Below are 26,634 nucleotides of genomic sequence, written 5' to 3' on the forward strand. Positions count from 1 at the left end.
AGGGACAGGAGGGTGTGACTATGTGTCAGGAAGGTGTGAGAATCCATGAGACAGTGATGGAGCAGCATCAGCCCTTGACCTTGTCCAACATGTACAGGCTGCTTGTATGGATGAGAACAAGGACTGCAGGGAGGATGAGCAAACTGACCACAGCACCGTGGTACAGGAGACCATTCAAGTCGGGGAGTACAAAGGAATGTAGTTGTGGTAGACGACAGCATAGTCAGGGGAATAGATACTGTTCTCTGCAGCCATGACAGGGAGTACTGAAGGCTGTGTTGCCTGCCCGGTGCCAGGGTTAAAAATATCTCCTCGCAGCTGGAGAAGAACTTGGAGTGGGAAGGGGAGGTGTCATGGTCCACGTAGGAACCAACGATATAGGTACAACTAGGAAAGCGGTTCTGCTGTGAGAGTTTAAGGAGTTGGGGTCCAAATGAAAAAGCAGTACCTCAAAGGTAATAATCTCTGGATTGTTACCTGAGCCACACGCCAATTGGCACAGAGTTAAGCAGATTAGACGGTTAAATGCGTGGCTGAAAGAATGGTGTGGGAAGCAGGGGCACTGTACTGGGGGAAAAGGGAGCTGTTCTGTTGGGGCGTGCTCCACTTAAACCGGGCTGGAACCAGTATCTTGGCGAATTGAATAACTAGGGCAGTAGACGGGAATTTAAACTAATGAAGGGGGGTGGGAGGATCCAGGAAAGAATAAATTAAAAAGTAGCAAAGGAAATGTCAAGGCTCTAGAACAAAGCAGAGTTTTGGGTAAAAATATGCAGAGTGGGTCAGAAAGCAACAGAGAGAGTAACAAAGATAATAGGGCATTAGTGATTAAGGTGATATCAGGGAAAAATAGAAAAAAGTCAAACCTAATGACACTATATCTGAATGTGCAAAGCATTCGCAACAAAAATAGATGAATTAATAGTGCAGGTAGAAATTAATAGGTTTGATTTAATAGTCATTACGGAGACGTGGTTGCAAAGTAACTAAAGTTGGGAACTTCCAGGATACTTAACTTTTAGAAGAAATAGACAAAATGGAAAAGGAGGAGGAGTAGTTATGATAATAAAGGATGAGATAAAGACAATAGATAGAAAGGATCTTGGCTCCAAAAATCAAGAAGTAGAATCAGTTTGGGTGGAGTTAAGAAATAGCAAGGGGCAGAAAACATTGGTGGGAGTGGTTTATAGGCCCCCAACAGTAGTTGTAATGTGGGGCAGAGTATAAATCAGGAAATTAGAGGTGCATGTAACAAGAGTAATACAGTAATCATGGGGGATTTAAATCTACATATAGACTGAACAAACCAAATTTGCAGTAATAGTGTGGAGAACATGTTCATAGAATGTATACAAGATAGTTTTCTAGATCAGTACGTTGAGGAACCAACTGGGGAACAGGCTATTTTAGTTCTAGTATTGTACAATGAGAAAGGGTTAATTAATAACCTTGTAGAGAAGAGTGACCATAGTATGACAGAATTTTATATTGAGTTTGAAAGTGATTGAGTTCAGTCCGAAGGAGTCTTAAATCTAAACAAAGCAAACTTTGCAGGTATGTGAGGCGAGTTGGCTAAGGTAGATTGGGAAACTACATTAAAAGTTATGATGGTAGACAAGCAATGGCTAGCATTTAAAGAATCTATAATAATAATAGTCAGCTTTTGTCTGTCCTGGGGCAGGGGCTGGGAGCACGTTGTCAGGACTGAATGACAGTTGCACTGACCAATGGGTGATCAGGGCCCACCTGGCCTCGCAACCAATCAGGGCGGGGAGCGATGGATCTGCTCCAATGAGGAAGCGGCAGAGGGAGGGAAGATGAGAGAGGGAGGGAGAGGGTGGGAGGGAAGGAGAGAGAGAGGGTGGGAGGGAGAGAAAGAAGGGAGAAGGAGGGAGGACATCAGCGTTGATTCTATAGACAAAGATGATGATAACAGTCTAAATAAGTACTGTTGCAATAAAGATACAGGTACTAATTTGACCGCAAATGTTTTGAGGGTCTCTGCTAGTTAATACATAATTTACAACAAATGTACATTCATTCAGGGGACAATAATCCTACAGACACCAACCATGGCTAACAAGAGAAGTTAAAAATAGTTTTACATCAAAGGAAGAGGCTTATAATGTTCCCAAAAAGAATAGTAAGCCTGAGGATTGGGAGGATTTTAGAATTCAGCAAAGGAGGACCAAGAAGTTGGTAACGAAAAAGTAAAAGGAAGAAAGGAGAGTAAATTAGCAAGAGACATAAAAACAGATTGTAATCGTTTCTATAAGTATGTAAATAAGAGGAGATTAGTGAAAGTAAATGTAAAGGCAGAGACATTAAATAAATACTTTGCATCTGTCTTTATAGTAGACGACACAAAAAACATTCTGGAAATAATGGAAAACCAAGGGCCTTGAACGCTCTGGAGGCACCCTTCAGTACTCCCCTGATCAAGTCTCGCGCTTCATTGTGGTCTGCTGCATGCTGCACAATCTGGCCATGAGGGCCCAGGCATTGCCACTGGGGATTACAGCTCCACGTCAGGGAGGAAGAAGAGGAAGAGGAACATGACTATGCACAGCATAGCGAGTCAGATGAGGAGGAGGATCAGCAGCCATTGAGAAGGCACCATACTGCCGCTGCAAGAGTCGCACGTCAGCACCTCATCCTACCTCGATTCCGATGAATCACAACCAGATGACTATTGGGCCTCATAGTCACATCGCTAACTGCTAGGCTGATGCCGCAGCTCCATGAAATTCTCAATTCATACACATGATGGCAATGCAACGACCAAGTCAACATTTTTATTATCTCTAACAAGAGTGTGTCCTCAAGCAACACACCAACAACCATTCACCAGCAACTAAAAAAGAATGTAACAAATGCCCCTTGAAACAGCATAACACACAAGCAAATTCATGATTATATATACAAAGGCCCCTCCCATCTGAAATGCCCTTCCACAAATAACAGGCCTCAAACATCAGCAACAAAATATGTACAATTATATTTACAAGATGTGGACATCTGGTCATTATTGTGACTTGCTTGCATATTTCTTACCCCTTCCTTTTTCCCCCTCCCATGCCTAATGCTCCTCCTTAATGTGTCTGCAGTGCCTGCAGCAAAACTGCTTAAAGGCTGCTGTATCTGTGATGCAGAGATTGCAGATGGCCTAGCAGGACACCCTGGCCCAACTCTGGGCCTGGAAGACCTGGCTGCGGACTGCACCACCTCAGCATGGATGGCAGCAGTCTGGAATGGGTGGGGTGCAGAGACAGAGTGGCAGTTGTGGGAGCCGGAATGCTGTCATCGTGAGAGAGGACAGCGTCTTCCATTTCCATTGAGACACTGCTACTCCTCCAGGTCAGAGCCTCAGCATCCGGAACAATCGGCTAGAACACAGATTTCGGGCCTGCTTCGGCACCATGAGTTCCTTGTTGGACTGTGGCGAATCCAGAGAGGATGGCAGCAGTCAGTGCTTGCGTGGCATCAATCTGAGTCTACATGAGAGCAGACTGAGTTTGCATGAGAGCAGACGGAGTTTGTAACTCAGCAGACTGAGAGTTGATGCCACCAACCAGTGACTGCATCACATCATGAAGGCCTTGCGAAGCTTTGGCCTGTGCTGTGATAGCTGCTGCCATGTCAGCCATGGCACGCGCCATCACCTCTGGGTCCCTGCAGTTGCTCGTCGACTCCAACAGCCTTTGGTACTTGCCAAGGATGGGCTGCCGAGAGGCACAGGCAATGCTTGAGGCGGTCTCCCCCAACCTCACAGCAAATGCATCCATGCTCTACGGGACCTTTGCCAATGTACCCAATAAGCTGAGACTCTCTCCCTATACCCTCCAACTCTAGATCCACATCTGAGTCAGACTCAGAAGAACTCAGGTGCCGACTCACCCTCCGGGGAGATGGCTCCCTCGCTTCCCTCGCGCTGGACGTTGCTGGAGGCCACTGGGTCCAGGAGCCTCAAGCTCGTCAAACCCCAGAAAGATCGGCTTGTCCATTTCCCTCTTGGGGTGCTGAAACCAAATTTCGCAGTAAACGCTGTTAAATTTCACAAGGTGCTACAGTTACTGACCGGCTGGGATTAACACCTCAAAATGGGTGAAATTGAAGTTCTAGCACATAGTACTGGAGAAATTAATGGGACTAAATGGCGACAAATCCCCCTGGACCTGACGATCTGTATCCTAGGGTGTTAAAAGAGGTAACTGCAGAGATAGTGGATGCATTGATATTAATCTTCCGGAATTCCCTAGATTCTAGAACAATCCCCAAGAATTGGAAGGTAGCAAACATAACCCCGCTATTTAAGAAAGGTGAAAGAGCAAAAACGGAGACCAAGAGGCCAATTAGTCTGATATCAGTCGTAGGCAAAATTCTACAATCTATTATTTGGGACGTGGCGACAGAGCACTTAGAAAATTGTACTATGATTAGGCAGGGTCAACATGATTTTGTGAAACGAAAATTGTGTTTGACAAATCTGTTAAGCTTTTTGAAGATATAACTAATAGAATGGATAAGAGGGAACCAGTACATGTAATGTATTTGGATTTTCAAAAAGCATTCGGTAAGGTGCCACACAAGAAGTTATTACACAAAATTAGGACTCAAAGGATTGGGGGTAATACAAACATAGAAACATAGAAAATAGGTGCAGGAGTAGGACATTTGGCCCTTCGAGCCATCACCACCATTCAATAAGATCATGGCTGATCATTCACCTCAGTACCCCTTTCCTGCTTTCTCTCCAGATCCCTTTAGTCGTAAGGGCCATATCTAACTCCGTCTTCAATATATCCAATGAACTGGCATCACCAACTCTCTGTGGTCGGGAATTCCACAGGCTAACAACTCTCTGAGTGAAGAAGTTTCTCTTCATCTCAGTCCTAAATGGCTTACCCCTTTATCCTTAGAATGTGTCCCCTGGTTCTGGACTTCCCCAACATCGGGAACATTCTTCCTGCATCTAACCTGTCCAATCGCCTCAGAATTTTGTATGTTTCTATGAGATCCACTCTCATCCTTCTAAACTCCAGTGAATACAGGCCCAGTCAATCCAGTCTCTCCTCATATGTCAGTCCTGTCATCCTGGGAATCAGTCTGGTGAACCTTCACTGCACTCCCTCAATAGCAAGAACGTCCTTCCTCAAATTAGGAGACCAAAACTGAACACAATATTCCAGGTGAGGCCTCACCAAGGCCCTGTACAACTGCAGTAAGACCTCCCTGCTCCTATACTCAAATCCCCTAGCTATGAAGGCCAACATACCATTTGCCTTCTTCACCGCCTGCTGTACCTGCATGCCAACTTTCAATGACACCCAGGTCTTGTTGCACCTCCCCTTTTCCTAATCTGCCGCCATTCAGATAATATTCTGCCTTCGTGTTTTTGCCACCAAAGTGGATAACCTTACATTTATCCACATTATACTGCATCTGCCATGCATTTGCCCACTCACCTAACTTGTCCAAGTCACCCTGCAGCCTCTGAGCGTCCTCCTCACAGCTCACATCGCCACCCAGCTTAATGTCTGCAAACTTGGAGATATTACACTCAATTCCTTCATCTAAATCATTAATGTATATTGTAAATAGCTGGGGTCACAGCACTGAGCCCTGTGGCAGTCCACTAGTCACTGCCTGCCATTCTGAAAAGGATCCGTTTATCCTGACTCTGCTTCCTGTCTGCCAACTAGTTCTCTATCCACGTCAGCACACTACCCCCAATTTTGCACACTAATCTCTTGTGTGGGACCTTGTCAAAAGCCTTTTGAAAGTCCAAATACACCACATCCACTGGTTCTCCCTTGTCCACTCTACTAGTTACATCCTCAAAAAATTCCAGAAGATTTGTGAAGCATGATTTCCCTTTCATAAGTCCATGATGACTTGGACCGATCCCGTCACTGCTTTCCAAATGCGCAGATATTTCATCTTTAATAATTGATTCCAACATTTTCTCCACTACTGATGTCAAGCTAACCAGTCTATAATTACCCGTTTTTTCTCTCCCTCCTTTTTTAAAAAGTGGTGTTACATTAGCTACCCTCCAGTCCATAGGAACTGATCCAGAGTCGATAGACTGTTGGAAAATGATCACCAATGCATCCACTATTTCTGGGGCCACTTCCTTCAGTACTCTGGGATGCAGACTATCAGGCTCCGGGGATTTATTGGCCTTCAATCCCGTCAATTTCTCCAACACAATTTCTCTAACACAATAAGGATTTCCTTCAGTTCCTCCTTCTCACTAGACCCTCGGTCCCCTAGTATTTCCGGAAGGTTATTTGTGTCTTCCTTCGTGAAGACAGAACCGAAGTATGTGTTCAATTGGTCTGCCATTTCTTTATTCCCCATTATAAATTCACCTGAATCTGACTGCAAGGGATCTACGTTTGTCTTCACTAATCTTTTTCTCTTCATATATCCATTGAAGCTTTTGCAGTCAGTTTTTATGTTCCCAGCAAGCTTCCTCTCATACTCTCTTTCCCCCCTCCTAATTAAACCCTTTGTCCTCCTCTGCAGAATTCTAAATTTCTCCCAGTCCTCAGGTTTGCTGCTTTTTCTGGCTTATTTATATGCCTCTTCCTTGATTTAACACTGTCCTTAATTCCCATTGTTAGCCACAGTTGAGCCACCTTTCCCATTTTATTTTTACTCCAGACAGGGATGTACAATTGTTTAAGTTCATCCATGTGATCTTTAAATGTTTGCCATTGCCTATTCGCCATCAACCCTTTAAGTATCATTTGCCAGACTATACTCGCCAATTCACATCTCATACCATCAAAGTTACCTTTCCTTAAGTTCAGGACCCTAGTCTCTGAATTAACTGTGTCACTCTCCATCGTAATAAAGAATTCTACCATATTATGGTCACTCTTCCCCAAGGGGCCTCACAAAACAGATTGCTAATTAGTCCTTTCTCATTACACACTACCCAGTCGAGGATGGCCAGCCCTCTAGTTGGTTCCTCGACATATTGGTCTAGAAAACCATCCCTTATACACTCCAGGAAATCCTCCTCCACTGTATTGCTACCAGTTTGGTTAGCCCAATCTTTATGTAGATTAAAGTCACCCATGATAACTGCTGTAACTTTATTGCATGCATCCCTAATTTCTTGTTTAATGTTGTCCCCAACCTCACTACTGCTGTCTGATGGTCTGTACACAACTCCCACTAGCGTTTTCTGCCCTTTGGTATTCCGCAGCTCCACCCATACAGATTCCACATCATCCAAACTAATGTCCTTCCTTCCTATTGCGTTAATTTTCTCTTTAATCAGCAACGCTACCCCATCTCCTTTTCCTTTCTGTCTATCCTTCCTGAATGTTGAATACCCCTGGATGTTGAGTTCCCAGCCTTGGTCACCCTGGAGCCATGTCTCTGTGATGCCAATGATATCATATTCATTAATTGTTGGCTGTGCAGTTAATTCGTCCACTTTATTATGAATATTCCTCGCATTGAGGCACAGAGTTTTCAGGCTTGTCTTTTTAACACACTTTGCCCCTTTAGAATTTTGCTGTAATGTGGCCCTTTTTGATTTTTGCTTTGGGTTCCCCTGCCCTCCACTTTTACTTTTCTTCTTTCTATCTTTTGCTTCTGCCTCCATTCTACTTCCCTCTGTCTCCCTGCATAGGTTCCCATCCTCCTGCCATATTAGTTTAACCCCTCCCCAACAGCACTAGCAAACATTTCCCCGAGGACATTGGTTCCGGTCCTGCCCAGGTGCAGACTGTCTGGTTTGTACTGGTCCCACCTCCCCCAGGACCGGTTCCAATGTCTCAGGAATTTGAATCCCTCCCTTCTGCACCACTCCTCAAGCCACGTCGTCATCTGAGCTATCCTGCGATTCCTGCTCTGACAAGCTCATGGCACTGGTAGCAATCCTGAGATTACTACCTTTGAGGTCCTACTTTTTAATTTAACCCCTAGCTCCCTAAATTCAACTTGTAGGACCTCATCCCGTTTCTTACCTATATCATTGGTACCTATATGCACCACGACAACTGGCTGTTCACCCTCCCCCTCCCAAATGTCCTGCAGCCGCTCCGAGACATCCTTGACCCTTGCACCAGGGAGGCAACATACCATCCTGGAGTCTCGATTGCGGCCGCAGAAACATCTATCTATTCCCCTTACAATAGAATCCCCTACCACTATAGCTCTCCCACTCTTTTTCCTGCCCTCCGATGCAGCAGAGCCACCCACGGTGCCATGAACTTGGCTGCTGCTGCCATCCCCTGATGAGTCAACCCCCCAACAGTACCCAAAATGGTGTATCTGTTTTGGAGGGGGATGACCGCAGGGGACCCCTGCACTACCTTCCTTCCACTGCTCTTCCTGTTGGTCACCCATTCCCTATCTGTCTGTGTAACCTTTACCTGCGGTATGACCAACTCACTCAACGTGCTATTCACGGCATCCTCAGCATATATTAGTATGGATTGAGGACTGATTAATGGACAGAAAACAGAGAGTAGGAATAAAGGGGACTTTTTCAGCTTGGCAGGCTGTAACTAGCGGGGTACCGCAAGGATCAGTGTTTGGGCCTCAGCTATTTACAATCTATTTTAATGACGTCAATGAAGGGACAGAGTGTAATGTATCCAAGTTTGCTCATGATACAAAGTTAGGTGGGAAAATAAGCTGCGAGAAGGGTGCAAAGATGCTGCGCAGAGATATAGACAGGTTGACTGAGTGGGCAAGAACATGGCAAATGGAATACAATGTGGGGAAGTGTGAAGTTACTCACTTTGGTATCAAAAACAAAAAAGCAGAATATTTTTTGAATGGTGAGAGACTGGGAAACATTTGCATTCAGATGGACCTGTGGTGCCCTTGTACATGAATCACAGAAAGTTAACATGCAGGTACAGTAAGCAATTAGAAAGCAAATGGTATGTTAGCTTTTGTTACAAAGGGATTAGAGTACAAGAGTGAAGAAGTCTTACTACAATTATACAGGGCATTGGTGAGGCCACACCTAGGACAGTTCTGGTCTCCTTACCTAAGAAAATACAGAGGGAGTGCAACAAAGGTTCACTAGACTGGTTCCTGGGATGAGGGGATTGCCCTATGAGGAGAGATTGAGTGGACTGGGCCTATATTCCCTAGAGTTTAGAAGAATGCGAGGTGATTTAATTCTTAATGGGTTTGGCAGGGTTAATGCTGAGAAAATGCTTCCCTAGACTGAGGAATCTAGAACATGGGGTCACAGTCTCAGATTAAGTGGTCGGCCATTTAGGACTGAGATGAGGAAAAATTTCTCCACTCAAAGGGTTGTGATTCTTTGGAATTCTCTACCCCAGAGAGCTGTGGATGCTCCGTCGTTGAGTAAATTCATGACAGAAGTCGATACATTTTTGGGAACTATGGGAATTAAGGGATATGAGGATAGTGCGGGAAGGTGGAGTTGAAGTAGAAGATCAGCCATGATGTTGCTGAACGGCGGAGCAGGCTCAAGGGGTCGAATAGCCTATTCCAGCTCCTATTTCGTATGTTCTTATGTTCAATCGTGATCAGGAAAGCATCAGTTTAGCATCTCACTAAAAGCAGTAAGTTATTGTCCCATCTCTAAGTTTCAGAAGTAGTCTTAAACTCTATCGCAATATATTTCCATAAATTAACTAAATCTTATGCCGCAGTATATTTTATGAGCACTTTTTGTAAAGGTATGCTCCAGGTACATATCAATAATCTAGGCAGTGTAATTTTCTTATGCAATATTCTTAACTACATTTTCTATTGATTTATGCATATCTCCCTTTTTAGCTCGTTATTCTTTCTGTCCTTACTTTGGGCCCAAGTTTCCGCTCTTTTCTGGAATAAAAAGGGCACTGAAAACTTACCTCATGATTCTGCGAGCTCCTCAGGACGTCTTCGTGCTCGGCGTGGCGCAGCACAAGGGGTCGGGAGCGGAGCCAGGTCCCTGCGCTGAAAACAGTGCCGGGATCTCTGCACATGCGCGCTAGACTGTGCGCGCATGTGCAGTAGCTCCTCGCCCCCGAGGCTGCATGGTAGGGGCCCGAAGCACACCGGCACTAGCCCTGGCCGAATGGGCTCCCCGGGCGAAGATCGGGACTTGGGCCTCCCTCCCGTTCAACTCCCCCTCCTCCCTCCTTCACGTTCAGCCCTTCCCCCTCCTCCCCCCCTCCCCTCTCCTCTCCTCTGCCCCCCCCTCCCTCTGTCGTTGGCGGGGCCCGCCTGCCCGGCATCTTGCTGGGGGCGGGCTCCGCCCGAAGTGTCGCCGGTGGCGGCCCGGCTTCCACGTCATCATCGGTGGGGCCCGTTCAGCCTCCGACACCTCCCTCCCTCCCGTTCAGCCTCCCCTCCCTCCCTCCCCCTCCTCTCCTCCTTCCCTCCCCCTCCTCCACCCCCTCCATCCCCCTCCTTCACCCCCTCCCCCCCCCTCCTTCACCCCCTCCCCCCATCTCTTGCTGTCAGAAACACAGAGACACTGAGAGGGAGAGAGAGAGAGAGAGAGAGAGAGAGAGACACAGAGACAGACAGACAGACAGACACTAGGGGGCCCCGTCCCAGCACACTGTTGGAGGGCTCCCGGTGCTGCAGTAGGTGAGTAAAAACTTAATTTTTTATTTATTGATTTCTTAAAATTATTTTTAAATTTTTTTTATTGAGTTATTGGTTGATTTATTTATAATTTATTATTGATGATGGCTCTTTATTTATAAAAGTGACGTGTTTAATGTTTGTAAACTTCCCTCCCCCCCACCCCCCGCATCTCGCGTTCCCTACGTCTGATTTATAAAGTGTCGGGAAGGTTTTTCTGAGGTTACAAAAATCTACACTTACTCCATTCTAAGTTAGTTTGGAGTAAATTTTCGCTGCCTCAACTTGCAAAACAGGCGTAAGTGGCTGGACACGCCCCCTTTTGAAAAACAAATCTGTTCTAAAATGAAACTGTTCTAACTCACTAGAACTGAAGCAAACTAAATGCCGAGAATTGCAATTTCTAAGATGCTCCATTCTAAACTAGTTGCTCCAAAAAAAAAGGAGCAACTCATGCCGAAATTTGAGCCCTCTGTCTTAGCTTTTCTATTTGTGTAGCTCTCCCATCTGTATTTTTGTTTTGCTTACATTCCGTTTCATATTTTGTTCATTGCTTATAGCTCCCCAACCAAACAAGTAGTAAAATCTGTGTTTAAAATTATTAAAAAAACTGGGGAACAACCGTTAGCGTGAAGAACCCCGCTTGCCTGTGGCATCAGTGTTGCTTTCCCTTTCTTGTCTCCATCAATCCCAGGTGCACAGACTTCAGCTACTCTCTTTCCCCCCCAGATTTTTTTAACTCATTACAGATAAACACATATTGGTAACTATAAGCCAAACTTCACAATCCAGCATTGACACCATTGAGTCAACTGCACATAATCAATGGTCACTTTGTAACATTATGTTGTAGGAAAATAATTTTCTGTGTCAACTATGTGTAGCACCATATGTTCAACTGGTCCAAAAGTTCATGTTTATTACTAAACCATTATTGGTAATGAAATTGTAATCATTAATCAGTCATAAATGTGATTACTAATATCTGTTAGATGGTTCAGAATAATGAATATGATGCTCTTTCCATGATGCCTTAATTCTTAAATAATAAAATCTTATCGCATTAGGCGCTGCATATCACAAACTGATGCTATGTAGCAGCAGCACACTCTCAGTAATAATTTTGCACAGTCAGTGATAATTTAGATGCACTTAGTTTTGCTATCATAATTGTTATTAACCTAAAAATCGCACATTTCAAAGATAATTGAAGTGGATCAAGGCCTAAACCAAGCAAAAATGGGCCTCAGCCCAGCTTATCCAACCAATCAAATGTATATCAAGCTTAGATTTCTGGGCCATTCATTCTAAATGAAAAATGAATCTTAAGAAACATAACACTACGACTAAACTACAAGCATCATTAAGATATTTTAGGTCATTTAAATCCTCTGCAATGTTAGATACAGAGACCTCAAAGCTATCCTTAATTGTATGAATTCCAGCAGATATTAGCACATTCTTAGGTTGGAATGTTGCAGACTATTAGCTAAAAGGCAAGCAAATAACAAACACTTTTCACCATTAATACTGACATTTCAGAAACACAGAAAATCATAGTTATGCCCATTTACGATTTAACTGAACACAAAGGCCTTAATGCCACTAGAATTTCAATCTGCAACTATAATGGCACAAAGCCAGTGTTTCACTTACTATAATATTCTTAGTCTCTCCCACACCCTGCCCCCTACACCCCTATCACTTTCTGAATCCTTTATAACTCTCAGGAAACAGTTCTGAGCAGTTGCAACTTATAGAGGCTCCTACCTGTTCTCGAAGTTCAAATTCTCGGAACATTTTTGCTCTGTGTTCCCTGAATTCCTTCTCAGCCTCTTCTTTCCTCATTTTGACCTGATTCAGCTGATAGCACAATTCACTAGATTCCTAACGGGAAAAGAAAAGTTTAAAAAATGGGTTATTTGTGAATTCTATTCATTTCTCAGTATTCACGACAATCTTACAAAATGGCCTCATAGTGCCACCCAGAGGAAAATAACAGAAACTTTGTAAGCCTTACATAATCAGATATCCAGACTTGTGGGCATTATGGCATTTTGGGGATTAACTCAGAAATCAAAGCATTCAGTTACAACCCAGCTTTGGGATCTTTTGGGTCTTAACCCAACCTAATCTGTCAGTTGATCCATCCAACAGGTAGCCTATTCAAAGGCACCACGCTAATAATTAGAAATAAACACCAGACTTGTACAATTAAAAATGGACTACAGATCTCTGGCTTTATACACTGGAAAACAGCAATAGACAATGCATATAAAAACAGAAAATGCTGGAAATACTCAGCAGGGCAGGCAGCATCTGTGGAGAAACAGTGTTAACAGGCTGGAATTTGCAGTGGTAATAACGGCAAACTAACACCGTTCGCCGTTATTACCCTTTTGAAACTGACCGCAACTTCAGGATGCAGCGCATGTGCGTCTAAGCGGGGAAATCCTGAAATTGCAGTCAGTCAGTCATTCACTGCTCCAACGCTGGCTGTGCTGCGGACCACCCATCACCAGCACTACCCCCACCCTCCCCCCATCCCCATAGCCGGCAATCAATGCAATCAGTGAAACTGATGAAAACTTGGACCTTTGCATGGTAATATTGCTGTTAAATACTCTATTAAATGTTAGGCTTTATTGGATTAGGAGTAAGTGGGATTTTAACACCGTATTGACTGCTAAACAAATGTTCTGGCCCTGAAAAACTAATTTTAATTTTGTGTCATGTCAAATTTCTCTATTGTGATAAAAATTACAATTTTTAAGAAACTTTAATATATATATATATGTTTATAAGTTTATTCATGATTTTTCAGGTTCTATCTGAGAGCTACAATCTTTGTTTCGCTCTCTAATATTTTTTTAAAGTTCTGATAAAAGCAGTTTCTCATTTCCTGGTTTCCAGTGTGAGAGAATTCTGCAATGAGATTGGCTGCTTAGATAGCTTGTTGACATCACAGCAGATCACTCTAGGGAATCCCACTACACTGCGCTGAAATCACTTGAACGTCGAAAAAGGCAAACTTATAATCTACCAAAATTCTCTGGACTCTGGGAAGGTACCAGCGGATTGGAAAGCAGCTAATGTAACGCTTCTGTTTAAGAAAAAGGGGCAGACAAAAGGCAGGTAACTGTAGGCCGGTTCGTTTAACATCTGTAGTGGGGAAAATGCTTGAAGCTATCATTAAGGAAGAAATTGTGGGACTTCTAGATAGGAATAGTGCAATCAAGCAGATGCAACATGGATTCATGAAGGGGAAATCATGTTTAACTAACTTACTGGAATTCTTTGAGGATATAACGAGCATGGTGGATAGAGGTGTACCGATGGATGTGGTGTATTTAGATTTCCAAAAGGCATTCGATAAGGTGCCACACAAAAGGTTACTGCAGAAGATAAAGGTACGCGGAGTCAGAGGAAATGTATTAGCATGGATCAAGAATTGGCTGGCGAACAGAAAGCAGAGTCGGGATAAATGGGTCCTTTTCGGGTTGGAAATAGGTGGTTAGTGGTGTGCCACAGGGATCGGTGCTGGGACCACAACTGTTTACAATATACATAGATGACCTGGAAGAGGGGACAGAGTGTAGTGTAACAAAATTTGCAGATGACACAAAGATTAGTGGGAAAGCGGGTTGTGTCGAGGACAGAGAGGCTGCAAAGAGATTTAGATAGGTTAAGCGAATGGGCTAAGGTTTGGCAGATGGAATACAATGTCGGAAAATGTGAGGTCATCCACCTTGGGAAAAAAACAGTAAAAGAGAATATTATTTGAATGGGGAGAAATTACAACATGCTGCGGTGCAGAGGGACCTGGGGGTCCTTGTGCATGAATCCCAAAAAGTTAGTTTGCAGGTGCAGCAGGTAATCAGGAAGGCGAACGCAATGTTGGCCTTCATTGCGAGAGGGATGGAGTACAAAAGCAGGGAGGTCCTGCTGCAACTGTACAGAGTATTGGTGAGGCCGCACCTGGAGTACTGTGTGCAGTTTTGGTCACCTTACTTAAGGAAGGATATACTAGCTTTGGAGGGGGTACAGAGACGATTCACTAGGCTGATTCCGGAGATGCGTGGTACCTTATGATGATAGATTGAGTAGACTGGATCTTTACTCGTTGGAGTTCAGAAGGACGAGGGGTGATCTTATAGAAACATTTAAAATAATGAAAGGGATAGACAAGATAGAGGCAGAGAGGTTGTTTCCACTGGTCGGGGAGACTAGAACTAGGGGGCACAGCCTCAAAATACGGGGGAGCCAATTTAAAACCGAGTTGAGAAGGAATTTCTTCTCCCAGAGGGTTGTGAATCTGTGGAATTCTCTGCCCAAGGAAGCAGTTGAGGCTAGCTCATTGAATGTATTCAAATCACAGATAGATAGATTTTTAACCAATAAGGGAATTAAGGGTTATGGGGAGCGGGCAGGTAAGTGGAGCTGAGTCCACAGCCAGATCAGCCATGATCTTGTTGAATGGCAGAGCAGGCTCGAGGGGCTAGATGGCCTGCTCCTGTTCCTAATTCTTATGTTCTTATGTTCTTGTATGTTCTTATATGTTCTTGCCACAGAGATCAAGATCTTGGAAAAGTAATCGAAATGTGACTTTTAAAGTTATAAAACTTATGTTAATTTTAAGAATGGTATTTAGAAAGAAATGGACATATTGGTCCAACTGCCCTGCCCGAGTTCAGGTTACCCGAATTGATGTAAAAAAATCAGGAACTAAAAAAATCGTCCATAAGTAGTTTAGGATGGTGCAGAAACTTGCTACAAAACAAAGTGTAGGCCAAAAAAAGGACGCAGAATGGTGGCGAAAATTTATAATTTGTTCTTTGTGATCTGAACCTATGGGGATCAACACTGGCCTGATGTTTTCCACATGTTTGCCTGTCTGGAGCAAGCAGATGAGTGGTTATTTTTACCTTAGTTTATGAAGTTCATTATTCGTGTAGGACTGTGACTAATAATTTTTAAGTAAAATGAAAGTACTGCGCAAATATGTTGTTTAATGGCTGTGATATTAGGGAGATTGGATTTGGCTGAGTCTATACAAAACAGCTTTTAAAGTTGCAATTGTCCCACGCCTGATGTGGAGTTAGTCATGAACGATGTTTGATTTGCTATCCTACAGACAAATATCCAAGTGCTTCATGTTATGTTTTCTACCCTTTTCGCCCAGTGTCCGTATAACATTGCACTAATAGTGAGTACTCTGCTGCATCTGTAAAAGCAGCTTATTCCCTAATAGATATAGATACATATACATGCTATATGATATAATACTGCCATCATCATCTCCTTTTGGGGCTACATTTTCTTACATGTTCCCTTCCCTTTATTGCATTTAATATGACAAAACCCAGAATTATGTTCATAAGTATAAAGAAAAAACAAAAAATTGCAAATGCTAAAAAATTAATTTTAAAAAATTGATGGAAACAGTCAACATCTGTGGACTGAAAAGACAGGTTATTTCAGAAAGAATTAGCCCTGCCCAAAAAGTAGATCTGTCTCTTCTCGCTACAATGTTTGAAGTATCGGTTTCTTTGGATTAACTAACAATTGCTTTGAATTGAACAGAGGCAATATTTGACATTTAAGTCATGTTTTATTCCTCAGTTGTAATTCTTAAACACTACAAGAGTTTGTCATACAGTAAATCATTAATATCTGATCTACTAACATTGTTGTGATCCAGAATACAATTTTCTAAAATACAATGTAGTATTTTGAAGGCTTCATAGATTCATAGAATCATACAGCACAGAAAGAGGCCATTTGGCCCACCCTGCCTGTGCCGGCTCTTTGAAAGAGCTATCCAGTTCGTCCCACTCCCCTACCATATCATAAGAACATAAGACATAAGAAATAGGAGGAGTATGCCATACAGTACCTCAATCCTGCTCCGCCATTCAATAAGATCATGGCTGATCATCGACCTCAACTCCACTTTCCTGCCCGATCTCCATATCCCTTGATTCCCCTAGACTCCAAAAATCTATCTATCTCAGTCTGGAATATATTCAGAGACTCAGCATCGACAGCCCTCTATGGCAGTGAATTCCAAAGATTCGCAACCCTCTGAGTGAAGAAATTCCTCCTCATCTCTGTCTTAAATAGCCTGCCCCTTATCCTGAAACTGCGCCCCCTATAGTTCTCCAGCCAGGAGAAACAACCTCTCAGCATTTACCCTGTCAATCCCCTTCAGAATCTTGTATGTTTCAATGAGATTACCTCATTCTTCTAAACTCCAGACAGTATAGGCCAATTCTACACAATCTCTCATCATAAGACAGCCCTCCCATCCCAGGAATCAATCTAGTGAACCTTCGTTCACTTTCCCCATAGCCCTGCAAAAGTTTCCCCTTCAGTTAATTATACAATTCTCTTTTAAAAGTTATTATTGAATCTGCTTCAACCACCCTTTCAGGCAGTGCATTCCAGATCATAACAACTCACTGCCTAAGATAAATTCTCATCATGTCGCCTCTGGTTCTTCTGCTAATTACCTTCAATCTGTGCCCTCTGGTTACCGACTTTTCTGCCACTGGAAACAGTTGCTCCTTATTTACTCTATCAAAACCCTTCATGATTTTGACCACCTCTATTAAGTCTCCCTTTAACCTTCACTGCTCTAAGGAGAATATTCTCAGCTTCTCCAGTCTCTCAACATAACTGAAGTCTCTCATCCTTGGTACCACTCTGGTAAATCTCCTCTGCACTCTCTCCAAGTCCTTGACATCTTTCCTGAAGTGTGGTGCCCAGAATTGTGCATGCACGGAAAACCGGCTTTTCCGATCTGTCAAGCTGGAGCTTGACAGATCATCTGCAGATCGGGAGCGAGGGCATTTGATTGGGCAAAATTGCGGGATATACGCATACCTTGCCCTGCAGATGTCCTCAAAATTCTTGCATCTGAAAAAGCAGGCGCAAAGCCTACTTTTACAGGCGCAAGTGTTTTAAAACATACATAAACATAATAAACTTAAATTAAATAAACACATTTTGTTAAAAACTCTGCCCACTAAGGTAGTTTATTGTTAACCTGAATTACAAAACTTTAAAAAAAAATCAGAAAAATATTGTTTTTTTCTAAGGCTTGTATTAACTTTAATTTCAATTAATTTAAATTTTGTGAGGTCTGTTTTTTATTTTTTATTAGTGTGTATTTGTTTTTTTTCCAATTAACAGCAATGAGAACTTGAAGCTATGGAGTTCTCATTGCTATTAATGGGAAAGCAGTGGAATACTGTGCCTGATTGGCTGAGCAGTCACACGTCTTCTGCATGGGAACCCTCCGGACAGGAGCGCACTTCACAGCGCGGGAAGAGAAGGCCTCCCCAACAGAATCCAGGGCGCCTCCTCGACCACCAGGTAGATTCGTAAAAATTCTCCGGTTGAAGGCAATTGCCCGCGGGAAGCCTCCGACTGGAATTTCCAGGCCTATATATCAAATCCAGGGAAATCTTCATTCAACCCTGTAAGTACTAGAATTTCACTAGAATTAGAAGGGCTAAATATGAGACTAAATTTATTAATTTCAGTGTGGATAATGCAACTGATAGTACATAGTCTTGAATGTGGTACAAGGAAGACAGAGGTGAGATAAGTGGAGAACGTATCTGAATGCACATCGCATTCGTAACAAAATAGATGAGTTGATGGCACAAATGGGTATGATCTGATAGCCATTACAGAGGTTGCAAGGTGACCAGGACTGGGAACTAAATATTCAGGGTTATTTGAAAATTCGGAAGGACAGACAGAAAAGAAAATGACGTGGGGTAGCACTGTTAATAAAGGATGAGATCAGTGCGTTAATGAGAAACGATATTAGCTCAGAAGATCAAGTTGTTGAATCAGTTTGGGTGGAGATAAGGAATAATAAGGGGGAAAAGTCGCTCGTGGTAATAGTAGCTATACTGTTGGACGGAGTAAAATCAAGAAATAATGGAGGCTTGTAATAAAGGAATGACAATAATCATGGATGATTTCAATCTTCATATTGATTGAACAAAGCAAATAGGCCAAGGTAGCCTTGAGGAAGAGTTCATAGAGTGTATCTGGGATAGTTTCCTTGAACAGTATGTTGAGGAACCAACCAGGGAGCAGGCTATCTTAGATCTGGTGCTATGTAATGAGACAGGATTAATAAATTATCTCCTGGTAAAGGATCCTCTAGGAATGAGTGACCATAACATGGTTGAATTTCAAATTCAGATGGAGGGTGAGAAAGTTAGTTCTCAAACTAGTGTCCTCAGCTTAAATAAAGGAGACTACAAAGGTATGAGGGCAGAGTTGGCGAAAGTGGACTGGGAAAATAGATTAAAGTATGGGATGGTTGATAAGCCGTGGCAGTCATTTAAGAAGATATTTCATAACTTGCAGCAAAAATATATCCCAATAAGTAGGAAAGACTGTAAGAGAAGGGATAACCATCTGTGGCTAACTAAGAAAATAAGGAATGGTATCAAATTGAAAACAAGGGCATACAATGTGGCCAAGACTAGTGGGAGGCCAGAAGATTGGGAAACTTTTAAAAGCCAGCAAAGAACGACTAAATAAATGAGAGAGGGGGAAGATAGATTATGAAAGCAAACGAGCACGAAATATAAAAACAGATAGTAAGATTTTCTACAGGTGCATAAAAAGGAAAAGAGTGGTTAAAGTAAATGTTGGTCCCCTAGAGGATGAGACTGGGAAATTAATAATGGTGAACAGGGAAATGGCAGAGACTTTGAACAAATATTTTGTATCGGTCTTCACGGTAGAAGACACGAAAAACATCCCAATTGTGGATAATCAAGGGGCTATAGGGAGAGAGGAACTTAACACAATCACTATCACAAATGAAGCAGTACTCGGTAAAATAATGGGACTAAAGGCGGACAAGTCACCTGGACCTGATGGCTTACATCCTTGGGTCTTAAAAGAAGTGGCTGCAGAGATAGTGGATGCATTGGTTGTAATCTACCAAAATTCCTTGGATTCTGGGGCGGTCCCAACGGATTGGAAAACCGCAAATGTAACGCCCCTATTTAAAAAAAGGAGGCAGACAAAAAGCAGGAAACTATAGACTAGTTAGCCTAACATCTGTCATTACAAAAATGCTGGAGTCCATTATTAAGGAAGCAGTAGTGAGACATTTAGAAAAGCATAATTCAATCAAGCAGAGTCAGCATGGTTTTATGAAAGCGAAACCATGTTTGACAAATTTGCTGGAGTTCTTTGAGGATGTAACGAGCAGGGTGGATAAGGGGGAACCAGTGGATGTGGTGTATTTGGATTGCCAGAAGGCATTCGATAAGGTGCCACATAAAAGGTTACTGCACAAGATAAAAGTTCACGGGGTTGGGGGTAATATATTAGCATGGATAGAGGATTGGCTAACGAACAGAAAACAGAGAGTTGGGATAAATGGGTCATTTTCCGGTTGGCAAACAGTGACTAGTCGGGTGCCACAGGGATCGGTGCTGGGGCCTCAACTATTTACATTCTATATTAATGACTTGGATGAAGGGACCGAGTGTAAGGTAGCCAAGTTTGCTGATGATACAAAGATGGGTGGGAAAGCACATTGTGGGGAGAACGCAAAAAATCTGCAAAGGGACATCGACAGGCTAAGTGAGTGGGCAAAAATTTGGCAGATGGAAGATAATGTGGGAAAATGTGAGATTATTCATTTTGGTAGAATAAATAGAAAAGCAAATTATAATTTAAATGGAGAAAAATTGCAAATTGCTGCAGCAGAGAGACCTTGTGCATGAAACACAAGAAGTGAGTATGCAGGTCCAGCAATAATCAGGAAGGCAAATGGAATGTTGGCCTTTACTGCAAGGGGGATGGAGTATAAAAGCAGAGAAGTCCTATTACAACTGTATTGGTATTGGTGAGGCCATACCTAGAGTACTGCGTAAAGTTTTGGTCTCCGTATTTAAGGAAGGGTATACTTGGATTGGTGGTTGTTCAGAGAAGGTTCACTAGGTTGATTCCGGAGATGAGGGGGTTGACTTATGAAGATAGGTTGAGTAGGTTGGGCCTATACACATTGGAGTTCAGAAGAATGAGAGATGATCCTATCGAAACATACAAGGTAATGAGGGGGTTCAACAAGGTAGATGCGGAGAGGATATTTCCACTCATAGGGGAAACTAAAACTAGGGGACATAGTCTCAGAATAAGGGGCCATCCATTTAAATTGGAGATGAGGAGGAATTTCTTCTCTGAGGGTTATAAATCTATGGAATTCTCTGTGCCAGAGAGCTATGGAGGCTGGGTCATTGAATATATTTAAGGCGGAGATGGACAGATTTTTGTGCAATAAGGGAATAAAGGGTTATGGGAGTGGGCAGGGAAGTGGAGCTGAGTCCATGATCAGATCAGCCATGATCTTATTAAATGGTGGAGCAGGTTCGAGAGGCTAAATGGCCTACTCCTGCTCCTATTTCTTATGTTCTTATGTTCTTCGAACAAAGCTTGAGCAGTTTATGAATCCCAAGATGTTCAACAGCCATGAAACATACTTTAGAATGTGTTATTTGTTCTCATCTATTATCTGCACAGATGCTGCCTGACCTGGTGAATGACTACAGCATTTTCTATTTTTGTTTTATACAATAGTGTCTCTGACTCAATGAGCAACACCGCAAATATATACGTAAAAGTTTAAGATGTGTTCATCATACTTCAGGTGCCAAATTTTGTCTCACATGTAAATGTATTTGTCACACTTAAATGAAATGGGTCACTTCCAATACTTCTGAGATCTAATTGATTACAGGGTCTTTTCTGTAGAGCAATTAGCCTGTAAGTGACCTCAGGAAACCACTGCAATTAGACCATAAAGAGAAATGGCAATTCACACAGAGGCACATTAGCAACAGAATAATACATTATTGTGTTACATGGCACCGTGGGTGGCTCTGCTGCACAGGAGAGCAGGAAAGAGAGTGGGAGAGCGATAGGGATAGGGGATTCAATTGTAAGGGGAATAGATAGACGTTTCTGTGGCCGCAACCGAGACTCCAAGATGGTATGTTGCCTTCCTGGTGCAAGGGTCAAGGATGTCTCGGAGCGGGTGCAGGGCATTCTAAACAGGGAGGGTGAACGGCCAGTTGTCATGGTGCATATAGGTACCAACGATATAGGTAAAAATAGGGATGAGGTCCTACAAGACGAATTTAGGGAGCTAGGACCTAAATTAAATAATAGGACCTCAAAAGTAGTAATCTCAGGATTGCTTCCAGTGCCACATGCGAATCAGAGTAGGAATCACAGGATAGCTCAGATGAATACGTGGCTTGAGGAGTAGTGCAGAAGGGAGGGATTCAAATTCCCGGGACATTGAAACCGGTTCTGGGGGAGGTAGAACCAATACAAACTGGACAGTCGGCACCTGGGCAGGACCGGAACCAATGTCCGAGGGGGAGTGTTTGCTAGTGCTGTTGGGGAGGAGTTAAACTAATACGGCAGAGGGATGGGAACCTATGCAGGGAGACAGAGGGAAGTAGAATGGTGCAGAAGCAAAAGATAGAAAGAAGAAAAGTAAAGTGGAGGACAGAGAAACCCAAGGCAAAAAGCAAAAAGGGCCACATTAGAGCAAAATTCTAAAGGGGCAAAGTGTGTTAGAACGACAAGCCTGAAGGCTCTGTGCCTAAAATTCCAATTGGAAACTGACCATAAACTACTCATAGCCCTGTTTTCCGAGAGTAAAGGGATAAATACCAACGCATCGGCCCGCATCCAGAGATGGGCGTTCACGTTGTCCGCATACAACTATGCCATCCGCCACAGGCCAGGCACAGAAAACTGCGCTGATGCTCTCAGTAGGCTGCCACTACCCACCATGGGGGTGCAACTGGCGTAGCCCGTAGATTTAGCCATGGTTATGGAAGTATTTGAGAGTGAGCAATCACCCGTCACTGCCCGGCAGATCAAAATCTGGACGAGCCAGGACCCCTTATTGTCCCTAGTCAAAAACTGTGTGCTTCACGGGAGCTGGTTCAATGTCCCAGTGAAAATGCAGGAAGAAATAAAGCCATTCCAGTGGCGCAAAGATGAAATGTCTATACAGGCAGACTGCCTTTTGTGGGGCAATCGAGTAGTGGTTCCCAAGAAGGGCAGAGACACCTTCATCAATGACGTCCACAGTACCCACCCAGGCATCGTAATGATGAAAGCGATAGCCAGATCCCCACGTGTGGTGGCCCGGTATCGATGTGGACTTAGAGCTCTGCGTTCACACATGTAATACATACTTGCAGTTAAGCAATGTACCCAGGGAGGTGCCGCTAAGTTTATGGTCTTGGCCCTCCAAACTGTGGTCTAGGGTATATGTTGGCTATGCAGGCCTGTCGTTGGGTAAAATCTTCCTTGTGGTTGTAGATGCGCACTCCAAGTGGATTGAATGTGAGATAATGTCGGCTAGCACGTCCGCCGCCACTACTGAAAGCCTGTGGGTCATGTTTGCCACATGTGGCCTACCCAATGTCCTGGTGAGCGACAACGGGCCATGTTTTACCAGTGCTGAGTTCAAAAGAATTCATGACCCGTAACGGGATCAAACATGTCACATCTGCCCCGTTTGAACCAGTGTCCAATGGTCAGGCAGAGAGATCAGTGCAAACCATCAAGCAAGGTTTGAAGAGGATAACTGAAGGCTCACTGCAGACTCGCCTATCCCGAGTCCTGCTTAGTCACGACACGCGACCCCACTCGCTCACTGGGATCCCGCCTGCTGAACTGCTCATGAAAAGAGCACTTAAGGCAAGGCTCTCGTTAGTTCACGCTAATCTACATGAACAGGTAGAGAGCAGGCAGCTTCAACAAAGTGCATACCATGATAGCGCAAATTGTCACCCAAAATTGAAATCAATGATCCTGCATTTGTATTGAATTATGGACAAGATCCCAAGTGGCATCCCGGCACTGTCGTGGCCAAAGAGGATAGCAGGGTGTTGCAGGTCAAACTTTCAAATGGACTCATTCACCGGAAACACTTGGACCAAAGCAAACTCAGATTCACGGACTATCCTGTGCAACCCACCTTGGACCCTACCTTTTTTGATCCCCCAACATACACACCAGTGGCAACCGGCACCATGGTTGACCACAAAGCAGAACCCATCATCCACAGCAGCCCAGCAGGACCCAACACACCAGGCAGCCCAGCAAGGCCAGCTGCACAGCAACCCAGCGAGGGCCTAGCAAATGATTCAACAATACCAGCTTTCACACCGAGACGATCAACCAGGGCAAGAAGGACCCCAGATCGACTCACATTGTAAATAGTTACACTATTGACTTTGTGAGCGGGGGAGGGGGGGGGGCGCGGCAGGAGTGTTGTTATATATGTAAACTTGTATTTACTCTGTACAGCCACCAGAGGGCTCATCCCCTGGAGTCCCAAGGGATCCCATAATCCCTTGGGAGCACAGGTATTTAAGAAGGCCTCACAGGTTGGAGAGGCACTCTGGAGACCTGCAATAAAAGACTAAGGTCACACTTTACTTTGAGCTCACAGTGTTTAGTCTGACTCTTTCTCCATACATAACAGAAACTGTTCCAATTGGCAGAAGGGTCGAGAACCAGAGGACACAGATTTAATGTTATTAGCAAAAGAATCAAAGGTGTTGCAAGAAAAAAACGTATTCACTCAGCGAGTGGTTAAGATCTGGAATCCATTGCCTGAAAGGGTGGTGGCGGCAGACTCAATTTTATCTTTCAAAAGGAAGTTCGAGATTGCAGGAAAAAAAATTGCAGTGCTTTGGGAAAAGGGCAGGTGAGTGAGACTAGATGAGAGTCGGCACGGGCTCGACGGGTGAATGGCCTTCTTCTGTGCTGTAACTATTCTATGATTCAATGGTTCCTGCCTACACTCTGCTAATATTAAAAATTAGTCACCCCGGAGGGTAAAAGAACTTGCATTTATATAGCACCTTTTAATGTTCTCGGTTCATCCTAAAGCACTTCATAGCCAATTTGTTATTTTTTTTTAAAAAGAATAGTCGCTATTGTCTTGCAGGCAAATGTGGCAGCAAATTTGTGCATTACAAAGTCCCACAAACAGAAATTAGGTAAATAACCAGTTAATCTGATTTTGGTGGTGTTGGTGTTGATGGATCAATGTTGGCCAGATCCATGGGAGAACTTCCTGCTCTTCAAAGAAAAGTTGTGGGCTCTTTTATATCCACCAAAACAGGCAGACTGGGCCTCGTTTTATGCAGTACCAAGAAGGTGCAGCATTGTTGAAGGTGCCATCTAAAATAATAACCCCTCCAACAATGCAATGCTTTCTCAGTACTGCACGGAAGGATCAGCCTAGACATTGTGCTCAAGCTTTGGAATTAGGCTTAAACCCACAATCTTCTGATTCAGAGGCAAGAATGCGGTCACTAAGTCACGTCTGACACTCAGTGCATATGTCCAAGCACACATGCGGAAAGCTCCCCGTTATTAGTATAGCTTGGGTCTGCCAGCTAAACACCGCGCTGTTTGTAGTATCTGCAATACAACCACACCATCATGGTCAAATTTTTCGGTAATTCAAAGCAGTGTTCGTGAGAAGCAGAAGATAATTGGAGGAGAACTTGTTAAGTAAAAATGCTATTCCAGATCCAAACCAATACAATGAAGAACAAAAATGTGCAAGTTACTTCAGTATGAACAAAATAAATTCCTCTGTTGTTAACATCTGTTCTTGTTGGGTTTTAAATACGGTGAATTCAGATGCAGTATATAATGTTACTGACAGCGATGATATGAGCAGGGAGTCATGGTTACACTGCCCACTCTCATTGCCGTGTGCTGGGGGAAGGCGGCAGGCTGTGCTTACATACACTTAAGTGACTTGAAGGAGTGCTACTTACAGGCACAGATCATTTTTTTCTGTCTAAGAAGTGTTGACAGGGCAGTCAACTCTTTTCAATCATTTAAACTTTGAGATGTTACTCACTTGCCAATAGTTTTAAAAAGGGCAAGTTAAAAAATGGGCTTCGTAACAGTAGCAGTTGAGCTGCAGCCAGTGCAAAGCAAAATGAAGGGAAGCCACATCTTGGAGATCTTGCCTGCATCATTGCCAACATTCACTGGCAGCTTTATGATTTTACTCTGGCACAAGAGCAAAGATCTTAGAACAGCTTATAGGCAGCATAATACACATCAATCATCTTAATCCTTTTTCTGCAAACCATATCCTCTTGCAGTCGTCTTGCTCATCCTCACTGGAGTGACTATACAGAATGAGATTTCTTTCATAGTTGTGCAGTAATACCGTGAGTGGCAACTGATAAAGAACAAAACCCTTGCCAGCTGTCGGAGGGGAGCCGTTCAGACCACCCATTTGAATCAGTTTCAGCAGGTCCAGTAGTTGAATTGCCAATGGTCTTATACAGTGTGCTGTCCACAGTACTGCCCTGCATGTAGATTTACACTTTCTTCTAGATGCTTATGCTCATAGCGAGGGGGGATACAAGATTCATCAATGAAGGAATTTGTTAATGAAGCTGATGAATGCAAATATGATCATGTGTACAAAAATCAACGGGCTGCACAGCAGGGATATAAAAATGTGCAGTACCCAATGGAAAAATAAAACAGAATTTCAAAGGTAATTCAGAAGTGACAGGGGGAGCAAGTCGCACCGGGAGCGGAGACAAAACAATCGCTGCAATGTGAAGGCACGCTTGAAGATGTCAGCCTGAGGCCCATTAGAAATTGGGCGATGCAAATCCGAGCTCGCAGCAGCCCGCAGTAATTCTGTGGAGCCAAGAAGACGACTCCTGCTCCTTTCTGGCTCCAAAGCAATCCCTTCAAAAGCAACTGGTTAGGCAGTCGGAGACCTGGAACCACGGTGCGGAACATGCGTGGTGTATACTCCGCCCACTTGCTCTCCAATTTTGCATCAAGATCCTAAAACCGGTGTTGCATATCCAAGGTGCCCAATGCCCGTTTCAGGTAGACAGCCAGCACACTTGAATTTTCTTCAATTTGGCAGCCGGCGTACTCCCGGGGGAAGATCAGTTGTGAGAAATCATGACCTGAAGTCCG

General features: G+C 43.5%; 1 protein-coding gene across 5 annotated transcripts in view; it reads right to left on the reverse strand.

Annotated features, from left to right (window-relative positions):
- sdccag8 (SHH signaling and ciliogenesis regulator sdccag8) overlaps window positions 1-26,634 on the reverse strand; it is a 505,046-nt gene that overhangs the window by 343,089 nt on the left and 135,323 nt on the right. For all 5 annotated transcript variants that reach the window (XR_011594991.1, XR_011594990.1, XR_011594989.1 and 2 more), the window contains exon 12: window positions 12,355-12,471. Coding sequence is in view for 2 of the 5 variants with exons in the window: in XM_070889222.1 (XP_070745323.1) it covers window positions 12,355-12,471 (117 nt within the window). In the remaining 3 variants the exon portion in view is untranslated. The remainder of the gene's footprint in view (window positions 1-12,354; window positions 12,472-26,634) is intronic.

The sequence above is a fragment of the Pristiophorus japonicus genome, chromosome 9, assembly GCF_044704955.1.
Source record: "Pristiophorus japonicus isolate sPriJap1 chromosome 9, sPriJap1.hap1, whole genome shotgun sequence".
NCBI lineage: Eukaryota > Metazoa > Chordata > Chondrichthyes > Pristiophoridae > Pristiophorus > Pristiophorus japonicus.